This window comes from Lissotriton vulgaris, chromosome 4_1 (assembly GCF_964263255.1).
Source record: "Lissotriton vulgaris chromosome 4_1, aLisVul1.2, whole genome shotgun sequence".
Taxonomy (NCBI): Eukaryota; Metazoa; Chordata; class Amphibia; order Caudata; family Salamandridae; genus Lissotriton; species Lissotriton vulgaris.
In genome coordinates this window covers 53,712,439-53,733,955 of record NC_141691.1, presented here as the reverse complement: position 1 = coordinate 53,733,955, position 21,517 = coordinate 53,712,439, and the positions used below count along the sequence as shown (strand labels likewise).

At 44.3% G+C, this 21,517-nt stretch overlaps 1 protein-coding gene across 1 annotated transcript in view; it reads right to left on the bottom strand.

The window, feature by feature from the left end:
• The window catches only part of SNX12 (sorting nexin 12), a 76,275-nt gene that overhangs the window by 13,537 nt on the left and 41,221 nt on the right, over nucleotides 1-21,517 (bottom strand). Inside the window, exon 3 of the mRNA XM_086918292.1 lies at nucleotides 6,733-6,857. Within this exon, the coding sequence (XP_086774418.1) occupies nucleotides 6,733-6,857 (125 nt within the window). The remainder of the gene's footprint in view (nucleotides 1-6,732; nucleotides 6,858-21,517) is intronic.

Here is a 21,517-nt window from a genome sequence, read left to right as displayed (position 1 = left end):
GGAGTTAGTAGCCTTCTGGATTTTGGCGGTGAAGTAATCTGTTTTGGCTTGTTTTATAGCAGACGTGTATTCCTCTAATGCTGCGTTTTAGCCAGTCCTATATTATGTGCTATAGTTGGATCTCTAGATTCGCTCCTGGCGTCTGCACTTGATTTTTAATTGTCTAAGCTTGGTGGAATACCAGGGTGATGAAGTTGGTCTTCTCCTAAGGTGCCTCTCTTCTCTTCCGGCACCAACTTATTTTCTGCCTGATTTATCCAGTTTTCATAATTCATGGCTGCCAGGTTACAGTCCCTTATATCTGGGAGATTCTTCACTAAAGCTGAAATCAGATTGTGTTTTTGAATTGATTTCAAAGGGTGTGATTTCGTCAAGGAGTAACTAGTCCTACGACGGCTAGTTACTGCTGTCTGGACACTGAAGTGAACTGTTAACTCTTTACTTCAATATGGGGAATACTGGAAAAAATACTGTCTAACGTATGGCCGGCTTGGTGCGTAGGCTCTAGTATTAACTGACTCATGCCATATCCTGCCAGGTTGTCTGTCAGGCATGATGTGTCAGTGCCTTTGTTTCTAAATTAAAATCGCCATGGACTGTAAAGGTATCCGTATCTAAGAAGGGTTCTAAAAAAGACTGCAGTGCGTTCATAAAAGCAGCTCTCGTACCTGGAGGTCTGTATAGGAGTAGCCCTGGAAAGAGTTCACAGTTCTTGCTTTTAACACTGAACGACATTGCCTCAGCTTCCAGCACAGGCTCTGGTACAATCTTCACCATATAGTGGGACTGGTGAATCAGTGATAACGCTCACCCTTTTGCTCCTAACCTATCTACATGAGCTACAAGGTATCCCACCGGCACTGCAGCTCCCTAGTCTGGCTCTGAGGTTATTAGCCCATGTTTGTTAGAAACAGCAGCTCTAGGTTTTCAACTTGAATCAGACACTCAAGCTCATACTTGTGTTTCATCATGGATCTTGTATTAAGTAAGATGCAACTGATAGTTTTAAGATCCATTTGGGGGTTTCCTTGCGTAAGCATATGCATCTGGGAGTCCCTGGTGTTTCGGGGAGCTATGTTGTCCAGGCAGCATGAAAGCACACAAGACACCAGGGATTTTATTGTTTTTGGCAATGTCGGGGAGCAGGCCGTTGGGTGAGGGTTGCTACCCTTCAGGGAGCAAGTATTTTAGCAGTTTCTGCACCCCCTGGGGAAGATCAGCTTATTTTTTTCAGGCCCGTCTGCACCACTAGGCCACCAGGGATACTTTTACTTTTTGCGTTGTTGGGGAGCGGCTCCTTCCGCACGGGTTGCTCCCCTTTAGGGGTTAATTATTTTGGTAGTTTCAGCTCCCTTAGCGGTCAGATCGGCCTACTGCTTTTAGGCCCACCTGCCCCCAAGGGAGGCAGAAGCCACTAGACACCAGAGAGGTTTCTTTCAGTAAGTAGTTGTTGGTGAGCAGCCCTTAGGCAAGGGTCGCTCCCCTTTAGGGGCTGATTATTTTAGCCATTTCTGCCCCGCCCCCAGAGAGGGGCTAACCGATCTGCCTTATACTATTTTAGATCCATCAAAAGCCACTGGACACCAGCGATTTTATATTTAGGTAATATTTTTACTGTGGGGAGCGGCCCTTTGGGCACTGGTCATTCCCCTTTGGGGGGGGGGGGGTGATTATTTTGGCCGTTTCTGCCACCCTTGGGGGCAGATCGGCCTTATGCTTTTAGGGCCCACCTGTTCTAAGAGGAAGAGGAGGGAGGTGAAAAAACTGGACACCAGTGACTATTTTTGGGCAATATTGTTGTAGGGTGCGGCCCCTTGGGCAAGGGTCGCTCCCCTTCTAGGAGTGAATGTTTTGGCTCTATTTTAAGGGCCATCTGCCCCCCTCAAATCCCTAAGCTTGGCTGGTGGATTGTGTGTGGACTGGTGGATTGTGTGTGGACTGGCGCATTATTTGCATGTGAATGTAATGTTTTATTTCTCCTTTTTATTCTACTGTAAAGCTTCAACTCAGTTGACGTGTTTCCTGTTTCGGCAGTGGTTGATCTGCATTTTGCGTAGTGGCATGTATTTGGTAAAAACGTTTGTCCTGTTTACTTTAAATGGAGTATCACTGTCATGCATGAATGAGTTTTTGTAAATGGTGTCAAAATAGCAGCATATTTAGCTTATGTTTAATTGTGTGTAAAATTTTTCAATTTATGCACAATGTGTAGTGTGTTGACTGATGTGTATTTTTTTCCTTTCTTTTTTAGTGAGATATAGTTGGTCCTTGTCCTGTCTGTGCAGAGTTGGTGGTGGTAAGTCTAGCGGTCTCTGGTGAGTGGTATAGTTTGAGTATGCAGCTTTTTGTGATAAAGCCACATTTTATTTATATTTCTTATTTTACAAAGTGTTTGTTGTTGTTGACTTGTTGGTAAAGTTACTTTCATTAGTAAGGATTATGGGTTGCAGCAGGATTACCTCTCAGCACGTTGTTGGTATGCTTTCTGAATATTTCTCTGACCAGGACAATAAGACTGACTCTGCTTCCGAGGCAGATGAGAAAGTGCAAGATTCTAGCAGTGAATTTTCTGTCCAAGAGGAATCATCTGACGATTAAGCTACTCAGTGTGGATGAAGCTACTCTCAGTGTGGATGTAGTGCCTGTTGTAGAGGACACGGATGTGCTTATGAATGAATGAATGAATGATTACACATTTCTATAGCGCATGGCTACCCGGAGGCATCCCAGCGCTTACGTGGACCAGTCATCTCCATTAATTTTAGCAGAATAGGAAGGTTTTCAGCATTTTTCTAAACCTGAGATGGTTCTCCTCCAAGCGGATAGCGTCTGGAAGATTATTCCAAGAAACGTCTGCCCCCGGGGCGCGATCTCCTGATCCTGGGGATTGCCAGTAGATTCTGATTACTGGATCTCAGGGTTCTGCATGTTTGATAAGGAGTAAACAAGGGTGCAAGAATGTCTGGTCCGGAGTTATGCAGGGCTTTATGAGCAATAGTCATTGCTTTAAATACGATTTGTTGTTGCACAGGCAACCAGTGTAGTTGCTTCAATGCTGGTTTGGCAGAGGTTCTGCGTGGGATATTTAGTAGCATTCGGGCAGCACAGTTTTGGATGGTCTGAAGGATCTTGATTGTCCCTTTAGGGGCCCCTAGATAGACTGCGTTGGAATAGTCTAATCGTGATAGTATAAGGGATTGTACTAGGATCCTTCTAGCCTCAAAGGGAAGTAGTCCTAGGATCTTTCTGAGTGCTCTCATGAGGGCATAACCAGTCCCTGCTACCTTCCGGGCTTGGACCTGAAAGTTAAGGGCTGGATCCAGCCACACTCCCAGGCTTTTAATTTGCTCCTTGGGGGTTGGAGGCTGCCCCAGGGAGTCTGGCCACCACATATCCACAGAGGTAGGTGGTTTATGTCCTAGCATCATGACCTCTGTTTTAGCTCCATTAAGCTTCAAAAAAGAGTCATTCATCCATTCCTGGACTTTGCTAAGACAGGAGGAGAGATTGTTATAAGTCGTCTCCTGCCCAGACAAGGAGATAAGCTGAGTATCATCAGCATATGTTACCAATTGTACTCCCCAAGGTTGCACCACCTCAGCCAAAGGTCTCATGTAAATATTAAATAGAGTAGGGCTGAGGGATGACCCCTGGGGAACACCACATTGGAGCTGTATTGGGGTTGAAACTATATCATCCTCAAACACTGAAAAGGTCCGATTGGAAAGGAAAGAGCTAAGCCAGTTCAGAGCGGTCCCAGTGATACCTACATCACTCAATACTTATAGTGCAGCAAGAGGGATATGGATTGCAGCATGGGGTTGCAAGGCTTCGCATTGGAAGTGCTGGACTCTGGGTTGACCCAAACACGGTGCAGTCAGTGTTGCCTGCCTTTAGTAGCGTTGCAGGGTGCAGTGAGATGTGTAAACATTTTTTGCCTATGTAATTTTTTCAGATTTTGATGGACAATGTATTTTTGGATGGGATGGTTAAGCAGACTGATGAACTGTATTTGAGGGATAACAGTGCCAGACGTGGGCACTGCTCTAGAGCGATCCAGAGGACTCCCACAAACCTGGATAAGATGAAGTTTTGGGGTTTTGCTTTTTTTGATGGGCTTGATAAGGAGTGGCCCTGTCTTCATATTGGTGTATCAATCCATTGATGGCAATGGCCACATTTCCTGCAATCATGAGTCATAATAGGTATTTACTTTTACTTCAGATGCTGCATTTTGTTGATAATACTTCTCGTGGCAACGCTGATCACCCAGATTGTGACAGTCTTTTTAAGATTCGTCCTGTCCTTGATCACTTTGGTCTTAGCAAGAGAGCAGGTTATGGAATTCAGATGCATATGTTGTCTGAGAGTAGTACAGGATAGGTCTAGAATTTGTGGCTGTACACTGGGGATTCCACTAATGAACTGCCCCTGGTTGACAGTCCACTTTCGGAGTTAGTGAGAAAATTGTGGGAACTTGGTAGAGGCCTTCTATACAAAGGTCACCGTTTGTACCTAGATAACTTCTAAACTTTTGTGTAATTGTTTAGGGAATTGTTTAAAGCGGACACCGCTGCTTGTGGCACAATCCGCTGCAACCGTAAAGGTTAGGCAAAGGAGCTTTCTTGTAAAAAGGTTGAGGGGACAGTGCAGTGCCTTGCTTAGTGATGAACTGCTAGCCGTGAAATTTGCAGATCGGAGGGATGTGTACATACTGGCTACCATCCATGATGAAAGTACTTTCTGGTCACTAGCCACTGGGTTGGCAAGGAGATACTAAACATTTTAATCTCGTGGTACAACATTTGGGGATTTTCAACATTCACCACAATAAAAAACAACTGCACAGACTCCTGCAGTTTGCCTAGTTGCGGACTACGGTTAAAGGGGCTTCCTCTTCAAGGGGTTGAAGAACATTTCTAGCCTCCAGCTCTGCAGGATTTCTTATAGGACTTTATATTTAGTTATTTATGTGAGACTAGCAATATAAACTAGACAACCTTTCTTTGTCCGGGACAGTTTAGGTGTAGGGTGTGCCAATGTAAATAATAGGTTTTGACTTTAATAGTTACAGGTCTATTTCACATTTAATCACACGAGTTAATCATATCCCAGGGTATTTTTAAACTCATTCTGTTCGCGTTTAAATGGCTGCATGGTTTAGCCACCTTCTTGGCATTTTGGGAACAGCTATACGGTCTCAACTTTTACTACTGCCTCCCGTTAGCTTACATGAATGGGAAAGGGAGGTGTGGCTAGTACATTAACAGTAAAATCCAGCCATCTCTGGAATAACCCCAATATGACCCACAGAAAATACAATACATTCAAAACAAAAGAAACGGGCAGATTCACCTGCTTCAGTAAGACACTTTCATCCTGCAGTTCTTGGTCCCCATCTGCTTGCTTTTTTCACTTTTTTTTCTTCCCACGAAGTAAAGGTACAACATTCAAATGCCACCAGTAGACATGCACGAATAAGCCATTAGTGAAACCATTAAAGGGTTTGTCCAGGCAAGAGGTGGGCCACTGTGTCCCTGTCAGTTTTTTTTAGCAGCAGGCTTGAGATGCTCAGAGTAAGGCGAGTTTCATAAATGTAGTTAGATAATAGTGCTGCTGTCCTCAAACCTAGATGGAAAGCTGTGGGAAGGTCCTGATCTCCGACCCTTGCATAGAAGCAGGAGTAAGAGAGGGTCCACATCAGCACTACTTCCTATACGCGAAGAGAACTTGGACATGCATGTTCAGAAAGGATCAACGGTGCAGTTGGCAAAGCAGCATCTTCCAGATAATCACAGCTCAAAACTCCTAGGGACTTAACTCTGCCCACCGGGGATAGAGCAGGACCACCCAGCATGAAGAAGCATCCTGCCACTCAGAACACTCCAATTCTAGCATTCCTGCTCAGATCAGGACGCTTAACATCTCCGAAGGAACACTCTTCCTTCGGAGTTGAGAGCCAATCCCTCCACGGCCTTTTTCAAGAAATAGGCCAAATCGTTTTTCCTGAATGTTCGTTAGCTGCTGCATCATCATGCCCTTTTTTTACATGTCCCCTTGCTGACCGACATCTCTCCCAACTTATTGTTCTAAATTTATTTTAGGTTTGGTTGTTAATTGTTATTTTTTCTCCGAGGGCCCTCAACCATCAGGGTTGTTAATTATTGTACTATGTTGGGTAAAGTTCACTTTTGCCTGTTTTGCTACATGTTACAGGTTTCATGTTACACCACAGGAGAAATGGATCTAGTGTGGCCCACTACCAGGTCCCTGATCTTGACTGTGTACTCCTTGTGTTGTCACTTTATGGACTTCTGCTGTATGAAGTTTTAATCACGTCTTCACCGTCAAGTTCACTTTTGTTTGTTTGTTTTGATAATTGTTACAGGAAATATTTTACGCCCTAGGAGAGATGGATCTAATGTGGGCCACTACCAGGTTCCTATCTTGACTGAGTAATCCTTGATGTTACTTTTCTGACTTCTATTGTATGACGTGTATTCATGCTTTCGCCGTATGTACAGTGCTCTGATACCCCAAGGGTCATGTTCACGCTCTATAAAACGTTCTAAATAAAAATAAATCAAATTAACGTCTAGAAAACTATACATCTGAAAGGTAATGCACGTGATGGCTGCTGGTCCCTCTCCAGTCACTGGCACTGAACTACTGCCGACAGTGAATGAAGTTTAAAGAAAGGACATTTAAAAACACAAATAGTCGAATATTTACTTGTTAATAAACTGTTCTAGTCCTTGTCTTCTCTCTTCAATAAAGGCATCCTCAAAAATGCCCTCATCGCCTCGGAATGGAAGTTGTCTCTTTAATGCTTTTCCAGGTAGCGGCGGTACTACAATCTGTATAAAATAAAAAAATTAAAAAATGAATAAACAGCCAACACGATTTAACTAGTAAATAAAAACAGAGGGCAAATACATTGATCTATGATAGAATTAGGTCATGGTCACAACATTAAAAGTGTCATTAAGCGTTCAGACCAAAAGGGATCCGTACAAGTTTTCAAATTTTCAGTCCTGGTGAGATGCACGGATAGAAGAAAATTGCTCTAGATGGCAGGAAAACAATGCTTTGGACGACAAACAATGTAGGCAGTGTGCAAAGCCATTTAAAAACATCCAGCATCTTAAAATTACAACAATTCATTAACCAAGCAAAACAATTCTTGGACCTTATTGTCACAAAGTTTATACCACCTTAAAGTACCAGATTTTATTTATTATATTGCTGTTGGCCCTGCAACTCCATCTACCTGGAGAGTCTATGTATCCTTGGAGGTCATCTATCCATGGACCAGCTACCTCGACCCTGCTGACATACTGGGTTAAGTAGGCTCTACCTCTCTAAACAGGTCACAGCGGCAAGGCCATTCCACAGGCTTCCCAGATCAAGGCCTACTTTGTATGGAGAATAGAAACTGAAGAGGTTGTATTCCTGTCCAGTGGCTTCTCTGCTGCTCTACTTTGTAGCCGATTACAAAGAGGCAATGAACCCTGGGGAAGGCACGTATATCCATCTTGTGGTCAAGGTAGAACTAATCAAAGGGTCTGTGCCTAGAGTCGCCAATGAAACACTTATGACCAACCTGGGTGTTCTGTGTGCTGAGAGACTGTCCCCATTTGCAAGGGAGAAGGGAAAGTTTCACTCCAGGCAGGGGAAATATCCTCTGTACAAAGCAGATGTGCTGAAGACCATCTGATCAACCAGGTTTGGAGAAGAGGTGTGTAAGCGGGCACGTCAGCACAAAGGAGACGCACTGCCTAGTGCAGCATACAAAACCAGCCCAAATGGACCACACAAATAACTTGCCCACCCATAGAGTGCACATCCTCCACTCAACCTATATCATTCCTTCATGTGCTAGAGGTTATTCATGCAAAGGATCCTGGATGGATGTCAACCATGGAGAGCCAATAGGCACTTTACCCACAGAAATACAGGTAAAAATGCCTCTGCACTAGGATCACACTGCCACCATTATCAGCCATCTCACAGCCTAGGGGTGCTCCCCGTCCAGCGGCCCGAACTTTAGTTCCCACATGAAGTGCAATGAGCAATGCTTTTGCTAACTTCCCTGCTTTCTAGACTTTCTGGGTGGCATCAACTCCGAGCCAGGAGTCTGACTCACCATGTTGGGTCTTCTGATTAACCAGTTCAGCTTAAGGTATAGTGCAAACTGTCTATGGTTGCTCAAGAAGCAGATACAATGGTTTGCTGGCAGTTCAGTTTGGTTCTCCCTTCCCTTCCCTTGTCTTTCCTCGCCCTACCTGGAGATCCTTCCCTATCACTGGACTATGCACAATCAATCCGTCAGGTATTCATAGAGAGCACTACTCACCCGTTAGGGTCTCAAGGCACTGGAGGCGTGGGGGGTGGGGTTGGCCAGCTCTGAGGTCATCTGAAGAGCCAGGTCTTGAGGTCTTTTCTAAAGGCTTGCAGTGTAGGGATTCTTCTGATGCTGAGGGGGGAAGTGTCCCAGGCGGCTGGTGTGGATCCAAGAGGAGGACTTCTGTTTTCCCAGAGTTGAGCTTCAGGTAGCTGCTGCTCATCCAGGATGAGACATCCTTCATTCCTTCCTGGAAACGGAGCCTGGTGATGTTGGGTTCCTTGCTGAGGGAAGAGGATGAGCTGGGTGTCGTCGGCGTAGGACATTATGCAGAATCTGTTTTCAGACGATGGTTGCAAGGGGGAGCCATGAAGATGATTAAGTTCGTGGGGCGGAAGGTGGATCCTTGGGTACTCTGCATCTGATCTCTGTGGGTTCGGAGAGTAAGGGCGGGAGTCAAATTCTTTGTGTACTGCAGGAGAGGAAAGAGCAAATATACTCGGCGACAGTTCCCTGTATGCAGGTGTCGTGGAGTCTGGTGGCTAGTGTGCGGTGGGAGACAGTGTCAAAGGCTGCTGAGCGGTCTAGTAGAATGAGGGTTGCAGTGTGGCCGTGATCAAGGAGGGTACGGATGTCGTCATTGGCAGCTAGGAGGACAGTCTGGGTTCTGTGATTTCTGCGGAATCTGGATTGAGAGGAGTCAAGGAGGTTGTTCGTTTCTATGAAGTGTGTTAGCTGGGTGTTGACTATTTTTTCGATGACTTAGGCAGCGTAGGGGAGAAGAGGGCTGGGCCTGTAGTTCTTGAGGTCCGTCAAGTCAGTGGAGGGCTTCTTGAGGAAGGATTTGACTTTAGCGCATTTCCAGTCATCCGGGAACGTGCCTGTTTTGAGGGTGCAGTTTATGCACCCACATTTATTAAGAACCTCAGGGAAGGGTATCAATAGAACGATTCATTTATACACTGCAACACCTGGTGAGGGCGCTCTACCCTGCATGTGCCATACTTTCGTCAAGTAATACGCACCACACATTAATGAATACTTCTATTCGGGAAACATCCTTTACAGTGCAGTCTTTACAACGACCAGCCTTTACAATGAAGTCAACACCCCGCATGTGACGTTACCATGAATTACTTTACCACACAAGTAGTTACGACTCGCTGTAGGGGTTGCGTCGTTGGACTGATTTGGGATTTTCAAGTCCAAAACCAGTCCCTGCCTGGTTCACTATCATTTACTTGGAAGGCTGGTTTGATATTGCGGTGGTCTCCTTGGATGGAGTTTCATTGGTGCAGATTAGTATTCTGAGCAATCCACATTCCTGACCAGCCTCTCACACACACACTAACCAAATGGGCTCATCTCCCTGGGTGTTGGTTGGAGACTTTAATAGGCCCTAGACGTACCCCTTGATGGGTTCCTCATAGTTTTACCCCAAGCCCCTGTAGTTGCCAATGACAAAGTTCCTGACCGCCTTGTTACAGCATTGGACACCGACAAATGTCTGTCAACAACATAACCCAGGGCACAGATTATACTCCACTGCTCTCCTCTGCACAATTTAAAATGTGTGCCTGGACCGCATACTGGTTTTAGCTGGTCTTTATTCACAGTTCACGTCTTCAGACTACCTGGCCACTCGATCGCAGATCATTGACCCGTAGGACGTTTCTTTCATGGGTGCAAACTTATCTGCCTATCCCCACTGGCGATTACAGTGACCGCGCTGGAGGACCCCACCTTCTCACAGCTCCCTTGCATTTTACATCCAAGATTACTTTGAAACTAATGAAGGTTCTACATCATCTAAGGTAACGAGCAGGGGCGCCCTTAAGGTATCTGTGTGTATCTGTCATTTTGCATGTGCTCGCAAGATTGTAGGGCAAGATCTTAGAAGGGAAGTAGCTACCTCTGGCCACGCTGAGCAACAGATTGTCTCGGATCCTAGCCTGTGAGAGGCTCTCTTCATTGCTTGGGCTCGTAAGTCTTCTAAGCGGGGAGACTACGGCACCTTGATCACACCACATATACTGCGCGTGTCCAACCGGAGTGAGATAAACTGGGTGGACTTCTTGCCTGGCTGACCACCTGGGACAAAGTCTCGATACCAGTCACTGCGCTCCGAGATACAAATGGTGTACTGGTATGTATGTAGCAGGAAATTCTAACTGGCTTCCATAATTTTAATCTCAGTCTGTATACATGGGCAATGAACATTGGTATCTTGTGGTACCTTCCACAGGTTCCCATTGATTCTAGTTATGAAACTGAAGCCCCAAGACAAGTAGTCAAAGACTAGACTTCTATCATGCGCGTTTGGCGACCCTGGCCCCCAAGCTTCGGGAGATGTACAAGGCTCCATCAGAACAACAAGAAGAGGTCCCCTGAAAAGGATTGGGAAGATGGGAACCAGGAAAAACACTTCAAAAAATATAAACATACCCAACTCCCTCCGATAAAGGCAGGTTTTAACTGCTATATAGCAACAATACTTTTGGACAGAGCCAAACACCTTCTAAATAAAATAGTCACTTTGTTATTGTTATAGTCTTAATGTTATTCTTTTTATCATAAATATAATACATAAATAACATTTGCAACAGTGATACTAAACATAACTAATAAACTTAGCTACCAACTCACACATACCAATCGCACATACTACGTTCTCTCTCATACCAACCAAAACCAATAAAATTGCACACCACGTTTGTCAAACTCAATAATATATAGCATACAGATGTAAATCTTAAATATAAACATGAATGTCTTGGATTCTCTACTGAAATTTGTGGACCTAAGTCAGTTAATACATATTCTTTCCATTGTCCATCTTGTTCCATCACTTGAAACGAGGCAACGCCAACGTGCATTTTGGTGTCTTACCAAGAACATGGTGACACCTTCCTCAGGGCAAAGTAGTACAAACCACAAAGTAAAAACCAGGAATAGAGGGGTAGCAATCCAAGATAAATCAAGTCAAAAGTATCCAGTCAATTGAACAGATTGTGAAAGCAACACCAACATTTACCTCTTCAATATAGAAAAAAAATGGTCATGCCCGCTCGCGAAAACAGATATGGAGGAACAATAGTGAAACCTACAGACATGCACCAGAAAAGGTAAGGGAAAAACATCCATATGGACTTGGCTAATTCATAGAAAATGGCTATGCAGTCTGAGACCTACAAACGTAGGTTGACATGGTCAAAGGATGGCTTTAGAAGCTATATCAAGAATAAAAATTCAATTATCTAGGCGTCGGGTGCGTCCAAAAGAGTCTCCCGTTTTGCCACGAGACCGTACTGCTTTTTACTTTAGTGGTTTGTTCTTCTATGTGATTGGTAAGTGTGATGAGTGGGTAGCCAAGTTTGTTATTTATGTTTTATGTTTAGAATCACTGTTGCTCGCGAATATGTTATTTACGCATTGTATTTATGATAAAAGGAACAACATCAAGACTAACAATTACAAAAAAGGGACACTTTTTCTTGTTAAGAAGGATCTGTCCGAAAGTATTGTTGCTTTATAGGAGTTATACCCTACTTTATCAGAGGAAGTTGGGTAGGTTTATATTTTTTTCAAGGCTGCATTAGAGACTGGATCTTTCCAGACTCCCTCATGGAGGGCACATAGTCCCCATTCCTAAGCTGGGCTGCCTCTCCCTCCAGAAGTCTACATAGCAATAGCCATCCTGAACTCAAGACTAGAAGATTCTTGTGAAGGTCTGTGCCTCCTGAACCTTGCGAATTATCCCTACAGTGGATTCATCCATATCAGAATTGATCACCTGCAGAAACACAACCCTGAACCTTAGGTGCCTGTATAGGCAGGCTTAAGGTTTCTTGAAGCAGCTCCCAGACCTTGACTTGGGAAGAATCCCTTAGTTTGGACCTCAAGAATGAATTCTACACCCTCCAGTAGGGCCAACTTTGAGGTGCTCTAGATTTGTGTTCTCCGCAACATCCCTGTCAGAAAGGTGTTGTCAACTTCTCCCATAGTCAGAGTACATATTGGAAAATGCAGCGCCTCCTTTCCCGATACTCATGACCCTCTTTTTTGCACTAGGTACTGAGCCACCTGGTGTATGCCTTGGGGCAGGGGGTGTGACAGGAGGAATTACACTTTCCAACGGGACCAACTCAGTAATATAGTAAGATGATGATTTGATCTACCATAAAGTAACGAAAATTTTCAAAATCTTGGATTTTCCCATTTTTCTAGACTGTTTCAACTAGGGAGATACAACTCGGGAAAACCCTCATAAGGTGAGGGCACTACCTTTTGCCATCTTGATATTAGGTCAAGATCTGTTGAATGGCAACCACACAAGGACAGTGCCAGCCCATACTGTACAAGTGCCTTTTTGGAAGACACAGCCAATGGCCCCTGTTGGATGTAGCACCCTTTCTAAGATGGTGATTTTAGTGCGCTTGTTAAACTTTCACCAAGTCACCTATTCCGCTGCCCGACACATTTTTTCAATGGATAGATGTGCTCTTGGGAGAGCTCATATGGCACGCAGACTGTCGCAGGACATCTCTTGCCAAACCAAGCCTCCTGGCTGAAACTGAAAGGTTGCTCAACTTGCTCCCCATCTCCTGTGATTGAGTCGGTGGATGGCTTAACTCTCAATGAGGCGATGAGTGCAGAGGGTCGCCCGAACTGTGCAGACAACCTAAATGGGCGACTGGTCGCAGACTCCCTGTGCCAGTGTCCTAAACCCCGGCTACTTTGACTGACAGTGTGGTCCTACACCTGAGCCTTACGCCTCACCAACAGAGTTCTCCCATATGCTCCAGAGATTCCCTTCTTCGGTCTTCTTGGTACCTGTGGCCCTATCGGGGAAGCCTATCACAGTCCCATAATTCTAACTCTATAACATTGGGGAACCTCGGAGGAGGCTATCAGATCAGATCACCCTGCTCTATTAGTTTCACTAACAGGTGGCGATCTGGACTCACACCCACTTACCCAGGTAACCTACACCATGAGATTGGGGTAAAGACATCACCTGTTTCTGCTAACCTCTCCTTACACTTACCACTATCCCATTATCTCCACTTCGGGACACTTATGAAGCAGACACAGGAAGGGTTTTCCACAGAACAGCCATGCACCCTGGCCTATCCCAATCCAGTTTTGCTCAATGCCAAGCCTAAACTTGTGCAATTTCGGTTTGCATCAGGCCCATTCTTCAACACTAGAGATTAACAGATTTTCCTGCAGACCAAGGATACCTGTCCTCACTGTTCTGTGGAACAGGCGGAACTCCAACGCATACTCTGGGGCTGCCCCTAATTTGAGCTACTGGACTAAGGTGCCTGAATTGACTTCCCCAATTGCTGTACAACCAGTCCCCCATGTCTGGGCATTGGTAGCCTACACAAATAGAAGCATAACAAAAAAATTATGTTTAGCCAACCTTGTTCTTCTTGCAAAGCAGGTTATCACCAGTAACTGGAAGGCAGCAACCTCACCTTCCTTTTCGGCTTGGAGTAACACTGAAAGCAAGGTCTACCATAGTGAGTAAGCCAGAGGTCTCCATAAAAGCCCAAGAGCCAGGGACTGGGATACCATCTTGGAGGACGTGAAGATGTCATTTCATGTTGAGGTGCTTGTTTAGCAATCCCAGTTTCCACCAATATAGGCTTTCCTACTGGCACGCTCGCCATTGTGATTCCACAATATGAGACGTCATCCCGCTTTCTATAACAATCACTGCCCAGAAAGTAGCATACTGCAAAGAGTTAATAATCGTGAATCCCAGTATTTCCGTTTTGCATAGCTCAGAATGAGCTGGCTCCTACCCTCCTTTGCCCTCAACTCCTTATTGCTCAATCCACCAGCTCCAACAATGGTAGTATTGACATATGCTCTCTTTCTAGATCTCTTTATTCAAAATTAAGTAGAAACTGCAAAAAAAACAATAACACCACAGTATCGATAATGTCGTGCAGCCAAATAATATTCAATTCAAACTACATAGCCATGTCAGTGTTAGCCTGCTCTGGTTCATCTCAAATATCAACTAGGAGGCTGGGGCCTAGCAGTAAGTGTAGTGGGGGGAGGAAGGGGAGGGGGAGAACAGTGTTTACAAAGGCACCCACGAGAGTAATTCCATCTGCCCCAGACCTCAACCCATTTCTTTGGACATCCTCGGTTGATATAGACAGTTTTTTCTGCTACCATATTTATGTACATATCTTTTCCTCATTAGCTCAAGCTTGGTGTCCTGGATACTCCCCAGAAACAGGTTATATTTCGTTTAGCTACGGCCAGGCCCAGCATCATCCAGGTCCGTCTCATTAAAATTAAGTCGGATTCCTCCCATATGTTTGGAAGGCACCATTTAGGCTTTGGAGGGATTGCTGTGCCCTATATGTCATTCATGCATAACCACTGGCTCCCAATAGGTCTGTATTGCAGGGCATTCCAATATAATGTGAAAGTTGGTGGCTTTCTGGGTGCAGCCTCGGCAACAGTTATCGCTTGGGGCCCAACATATTTTCATCAGCGTGGTGCAAGCGTAATAGGCCCTGTGAGTATCTTGGTGTATCAGCCTGAATCCTGCCTTGACCACAATTTCTGTAGGTGAGGCCAGGGCCTCTGCTCATTCGTAGTCTCCTAGACCCCCCACCCCTTCAAGTTAAGAGCCCACTTCTCATGCAGGTCATGAAGTGTGTCAGATACGTTGTTCATCATTTTCAGATAAGTGAGTTAAGTTGCTTCGTGTGTCATGTTTGCCTAGTAAGCAGTCATTGAGTGGGGGAGCCAGGCAGCACCCCCGTTGTTGGGTATGTCTGACCTGCAGGTAGCAAAATATCTCATGGTCAGGTTATATTCTTTATGGAGGTCAGCAAAGGGGACCAGTGAGCCTCTTGACCCTACATACCCAATACTGGACAGGCCTATTAGATCCCACTTGTCAAATCCTGGGTATCCCCCAGCGTCAAGCGCCGCTGCGTCCCACAGCGGGTGGATCGAGTCCGCTTGTTTTTCCATCCCACCGTTTTGTGGCGCGTGTGCCAGAGACAGACTGTTAAAGCCGTCAGGTTCTGCTGGCGGACATATGCTTTCTTGATTCAGAAGTTTTTTTAATGGCCACAAAGCCATGCTGTTGTAATGTCCTGTTAATTGTTATAATCAATATACGATTGTTATAAAACAGTTGTATATTAAAGAAAAACCCAATAAAGTTTTTGGATAATCAAAAAACTCTTCTCATTGTTTGGGCTGAGGGGGGTAGAAGCAAACCTTACCGGAAAAACGGGTTCCCCAACAACAGAGCAAACTACCAAACACTAACAGTGGGCTTACAAAGCAGCTAAAGTCACACGAGGATAAACAGTGTGGAGCAGGTTACGCTTAACGACTGGGAAGCACAGTTTTACAAAGTTATACAGGGAAGCTCCAAACAATAGAAACAAACTAGCTTTGTTGGTACCCAGATCTCTTCGATGTTGCTCAGACTCAGTTTTGAATGTGCTGGGAACTCGAACAATCAGAGCTGTCGAGCCTTACATCCCGAGATAGACATTAAGGTATGGGTAGATGCATAGTATTCAAGCGGATACTTCTGATGACCCCAACATCTTCCACGATCTCTTTCCCATTGGTTAACCCGGGACAGGTGTCTTTTTTGTTTTTTTTAGAGCCTCGATTTCAACCGAGTTGTATTTACAAATCCCAATACATCCCGGGTTTGAGTTTATAAACATACTTCAGCCTTGAGTAAGCTTCGAATGGTGGACTTCAGTAGAAGAAACCATCTAAAGCAGTAACACTCAGCCTGGACCCCAAAGGTAAACAACACCCACGACAGATGGATCTAGTACCCAAGAACAGGTCTCCCATACTTTCATGTTAGTTTAGTGGAGGGGTTTATCCAACAGCTGAAAGCAGTATTAAAGTTCAATCCATTAAGGGGTGAGGGGGTAAGTAATTTAGGCTGAAGTTATGCACTGTGAGCAAAATAAAAAAGGGTACTATGCACGGTTTCCTGCTCTTGGAAAAATGTACTCTGGAGTTATGGCCGTATCCTCAGTATGGTTTAGGTATTTCCTACTGTTCAAAGTATTTACACAGGTGACTGGTAAGGTGAAAGGCTATTCTCCTTCAGTGCTGCCGAGCATGGCAAGAGTAAAGTAAAAACTATACAGGAGAAGCTACCAAAGGTCGTGTTCTGCTTGGATGAATATGCAGTGTGTAGGGAGGGGGCAAGGGAGGTGACAAATGCACGACTTTTGGAAATGAAAATGTACATTTGTCAGTGAAAGAGGGGAAGCGACAGAAATCTGCTTGTTCTTATTTTCTCCGAAGAACAGGAAGCAAGGGGTGACTGCGCTCAGCAAGTAAGAGGAAGGAAGGGTGGGTTGGTTACAGCATTAAACCTTCACTGAACGGTCAGCTGATGAAGGATTTGTATCCTGTAGCTCCATTTCTGCTACAGGATATACATTGAGATAGCACAAATTCGGTCTTTAGTTTTAAATCCGGTTTATGGCCACTCACTCTGAAACCTTCTTAGTTATGAACATAGTTGGGGTATGCAAAATCCTCGCCAGTCAACCGGGTTGGGGGTGGGCGGCCGTGGGGGTTGTAATTTCAGGCGATGCGGTCAATGGCATCAATGAGGTCATAGAATACTGTCATTAGTGTCGGAGGTAATTAGCGGTCCATGACTTGGCATAGAGGCCTCCCTCTGCGGTCAGCAGAAAATCCTGTCGAACCATACTCTACTTCTGCAGCGTTCACAGGAACGGTCGATCACTAGACCTTGTTTAAGCCATGCCGGATGGAAATGAAATATGACAAAAGCTGAGGAATGAGCGCCATCTTCGACCTGGCGATCCCATCCACAGTTGAGCGGGGAGGGGCTTCCAGAAGCAGGAGCTGCTTCGATGGCTTTAGATCCGCTTCCAGCTAGGACCTTTTATACATTTTCACTCCGAGAGTATGATCGATATACAGCTCACAGGCAGTCACATTTCTCAGCTCTTACAGTGGTCGCTGACTGGGAAGAGAATAGATTTTTTGCTAAATGATTCCAGTTGCCATATTGGCTTGAGGCTTGCATTTATATACCGCATGTACAGGAATACATTGTCGGTGTACAGAACGGTAACATGAACCTCCTCACCAATGCGATGCCATGAATCCTACCAGTAATATTACATGATCTGCCAGTGGTTACAAGCCCAAGGATAACGGTAGAAATGATGGATGACAGCTCTGGTGAGAGCATTTGCCCACCAGTCACTAATCAGATAGCAGTCTGCCTTCTTTAGCACAGAGGGGAGGGGGGGGGAGGGGGGGGGGGAGTCAGAGCAAAGATAACTAATTCAAACGAGAACATCTTCTGATGCCCAACCAACTTAAAGCACTGAAGTGGAATCAAGGACGTTCTCCAAGCCAACAGATACTCCTCCTCTCTCCACTGCATTTTCAATTGTCTCAGACAACATGGAGCTGCATCACATGAGGGGAGGTTTGTCTACCAAGTAGAAACCTTATGGTACGGATGATTTGGTCTAGTAATATCGTAGTTGATTGGCCATTACTTTTCCTAAAATCATGAAAAAAGATAAAAGCGCATTCAAGTGGGCCTCAGGCCTGCTTTGGCAGTACCAAGATTATGGCTGCAAGGTGTGGGAAAATTCTTTTAACAGGTTTATTAATGATGCGTCCAAATTCAATCCAAGGGGAAGAGATGGTCACTTTTGAGACACAGGGAGACCAAATTGGTTAGCAGATTAACCACTTGGCTGCTAAGGCAATATTTTACTCTTCATTGTTTTTCCATTGAAATCAATGGAAAGTCCATGACGAGTTACCCTTGTCATTAGCGGCGAAGAGGCTAAGGACTGTATTATATGGACATAACCTGGATAATGAGAGGATGTGGTGCAGAGGCCAGAGCGGCCGACCCAAGAGCTGAGAATCCAGGTTAGAGTGTCTGCGCTGGCTCAAGATCCAACAATTCTGGGCAGATCACTTAATCTCCATTTGCCCATGGACAGTGCCTAGATAACTTCACAGGTGATAAGCTGGGCTATATAAATCTGTAAATTTATTTAACGACATCACTTACTGTAAGAATCACAAATTTGCATAGTTTAAAAATTAAAAGCCTTAGTGCTTGGCCATATTTAAAATGTCTTTGGCTGAAAATGAGAGATGGTTTCAGAGTTTAATTTCACACAGATGTACTATGAAAACGACATCGAGGTGGTTAGAAATATGGACTGGGAGGTCTTGTTGCTCTGAATATTATTCCAACAACATGTATCCACGGGATGCTGGGCAATGGGCAGGACACAAGAAGAAAACAAGCATTGAAAATGCAATAGGTCTCGTCTTTGATTAAGCTAAAGCCATCTGTTTTGCTAATGGTATTTCATAGCATAGAAAATGGCTTTAACTTAATAGGAGAGACCTATTGCATTTTTAATGCTGGTTTTATTTAACTTTATTCAGGACACCATATATAAACATATATTTTGTGATTTTATATACATACAGCAAAACAACCATATTTATATTGAGTGATATCTGACAATGATAATCTGGTACCATACTGCCTAGAATGCCAATCAAAAAAGATGGCGTTACAAAAAAATGGAGGCCATTGAAAAGCCCTATTGGAAGGTGTGACAAACTACACGTGCTATGATAAAACACTTGTATTAGGTCGTCTATTTCATGCTATGTATGCATTTTATTGATTTGTTGTATATGTTTTATAATTTTATCTAATATCCCGATTTACAGACTCCCTCATCTTACTAAAATAAACAGTTGTGCTATATCTCAATTTTGGGGTACATATTTGATATGTTTTTATAGAGTGGATAGAGCAAAAGGTGTATGCATAGCGAGCATGATACGCTAGTGAATAACAGTGTTGGTGCCATCTTATCCATCCAGGGGAAGCTTTAATTCTGTACTGGATTACAGTTTGTCATATTTTCGCTCACTTTTTCTGGCCCTAAACAGGTCCAACCATTTATCAGGTTTGGGTGTTTCCCTAACACCTTAACAGGATGCCTATCTGGGGCATATGCAGAGCCAAATTCTGTCAGCCCTGAAAGGGCATATATCGGTACATATTTCATATCAGGTGCAGGCTGAATTGGTCCTTTTGACTGGTTTACGGCTAACTTGAGGCGTCCTCGCTCCAACACCTGATACAGTGTGGCCCTGTGATTGGGCACACCAGTTTAAGATGAGCATTCACAGGTTCGCCGCACAGCCTACAATCCACAGGAAGGTGAAATAGGTTTTAAAAGGAAAAAAATTAACAGGACACATCTGAACAATGCTAATTAGAAGGCTAAAGTAAGGACACCAAGGTTTACAAGAAGGCTCATTTTAACTATGTTTAAATCTGTGCACAACATATCTCTTAGTGAGATCTACCAAGTTTAAACCACTTTGTTCCATCAATTCCTCTTTGTGGTTGCGCTGTGATTATTTAATTTTATTTGAAGTTAGGGTGACCTGTGATCGATGTTTTGTGGAGGACTAGTTTTGCCCTTTTTAGAATGTACTCAAAGGGGAATTTAACATCCTCCCTTTCAATTGTGTTGTCCTGGAAGAATGTAGGATAAGGAGAGGCAAATGTACTTTTAAATTCATATCCCAACCTAAACTTTACAACAGACATGTAGACATGAAGGAAAGAGTGATGAATTTTCATAGAAAGTGATTATATAGGGTATTGCCACGTATGACTTGAAGGACAATGGGGTGCTAGAAAGAGTGCTGGACATACTTCATCCAGTTTTCAGCCGATTCCTTCAGGAATGGCCTTTTTTCGGATTTACGGCTGCACTGGCAAAACATTGGTGAGGAGTACCTCTGTAGTATCTTAATGCATCACTGGCGTCACTTGACTTCCAAGTTTCATCAGCACTATATTTATACAGCACTAACCTAGCCAAAAAAGCAGCGGAGAGCTGTACAAGCCCAAAGGAATGCATACAGTGATAGAAGAGGTGGGCAAATTAGCAGTGCATTGTGATGTAGTGTTTTTTTAAAGAGCTGCGTCTTCAACTTTCCCCAAATGGAACAGTGATGGTGTCGTCCTTAAGGAGGGTTGTTCCAAATCCCGGGTGCCTAGATAGAAAAGGCCTTCTGTCTTGGGTTTTTTCAGTTTTTACCCTTCTTAGTCTCCAGCCTGATGATCTGGCTGCTAGTGTGCCAAGAGCCATCAGACGCGTTGACTTGCCCGCTAGATTATTGGGTGTATTGATCATGAAGGGTTTGTAAACGATGCAGCTAGTTTTGAAGAGGGCACAGGCTGTCAAGAGTAGCCATTGAAGGTCCATTAGTCGGGGGGAGGGGGTGGGGAGGGTTTGGGAAAGGCCTTGCTGATGTGGTCACATTTCTTCCGGGCCTCAGTGAGATGTGCTGTATCGTGTGCAAGTGCAGAGTCTGGGAGGCCATGGAGTAACCATTATCCAATGCGAGAGTACAAAGGCTTGAACTGCATTGCTGAAGGTGCTTTCTGGAAAAAACAATTTCATTTTCTTTAGAAGAGAGAGCTGGTACCAGGCAGTCTTTGCAGTTTTTTGTTTTTTTGGGTGGTAATGTGTTTCTGGAGGGTGGTGTTGGTGTCTCTGGCGAGTCTAAGTAACTTGCCTTCGAAGAACGTGGAAGCTGAAAGCCATCAAGGTTAATGACACAGAGGCAGGTTTGTACTACTTCTTGCTTGCTGTTCTTCGCCAAAAATAGGAATTCTGGATTGATTGCTTTTAGGAACTGAACATCCAAGTCTCAATGAGGTGCAGGCTGTGTGAGGAATTCGATGTCTGGAGCACAGAAGATTTTCAGGCAGAGTTGTCTCATTGGTATACTGGTAAATCTTGAAAATGTTACTCATGAGTAGAATCCGAAGAGGCTCTATGTAAGGGCTGAAGATGAATGAGACAGTATGGAAACCTGGGGCCTCCGCAGGTGATAGGATCTTTTGGGACCTTACAGTGCAATGGGCTAAAACACATACGGCCATATGCATCATTGTTGCCGTTTGCGATTTCTAAATTGCGAAAATTAAGGAATCGCAATTTAGAAATCGCAAACGGCAATGCATGAATAATTCGCATTTATTTTTGCGATTCGGTATTTCTCCTCAATTGAGATTCACAATTTGGGAATCGCAATTAA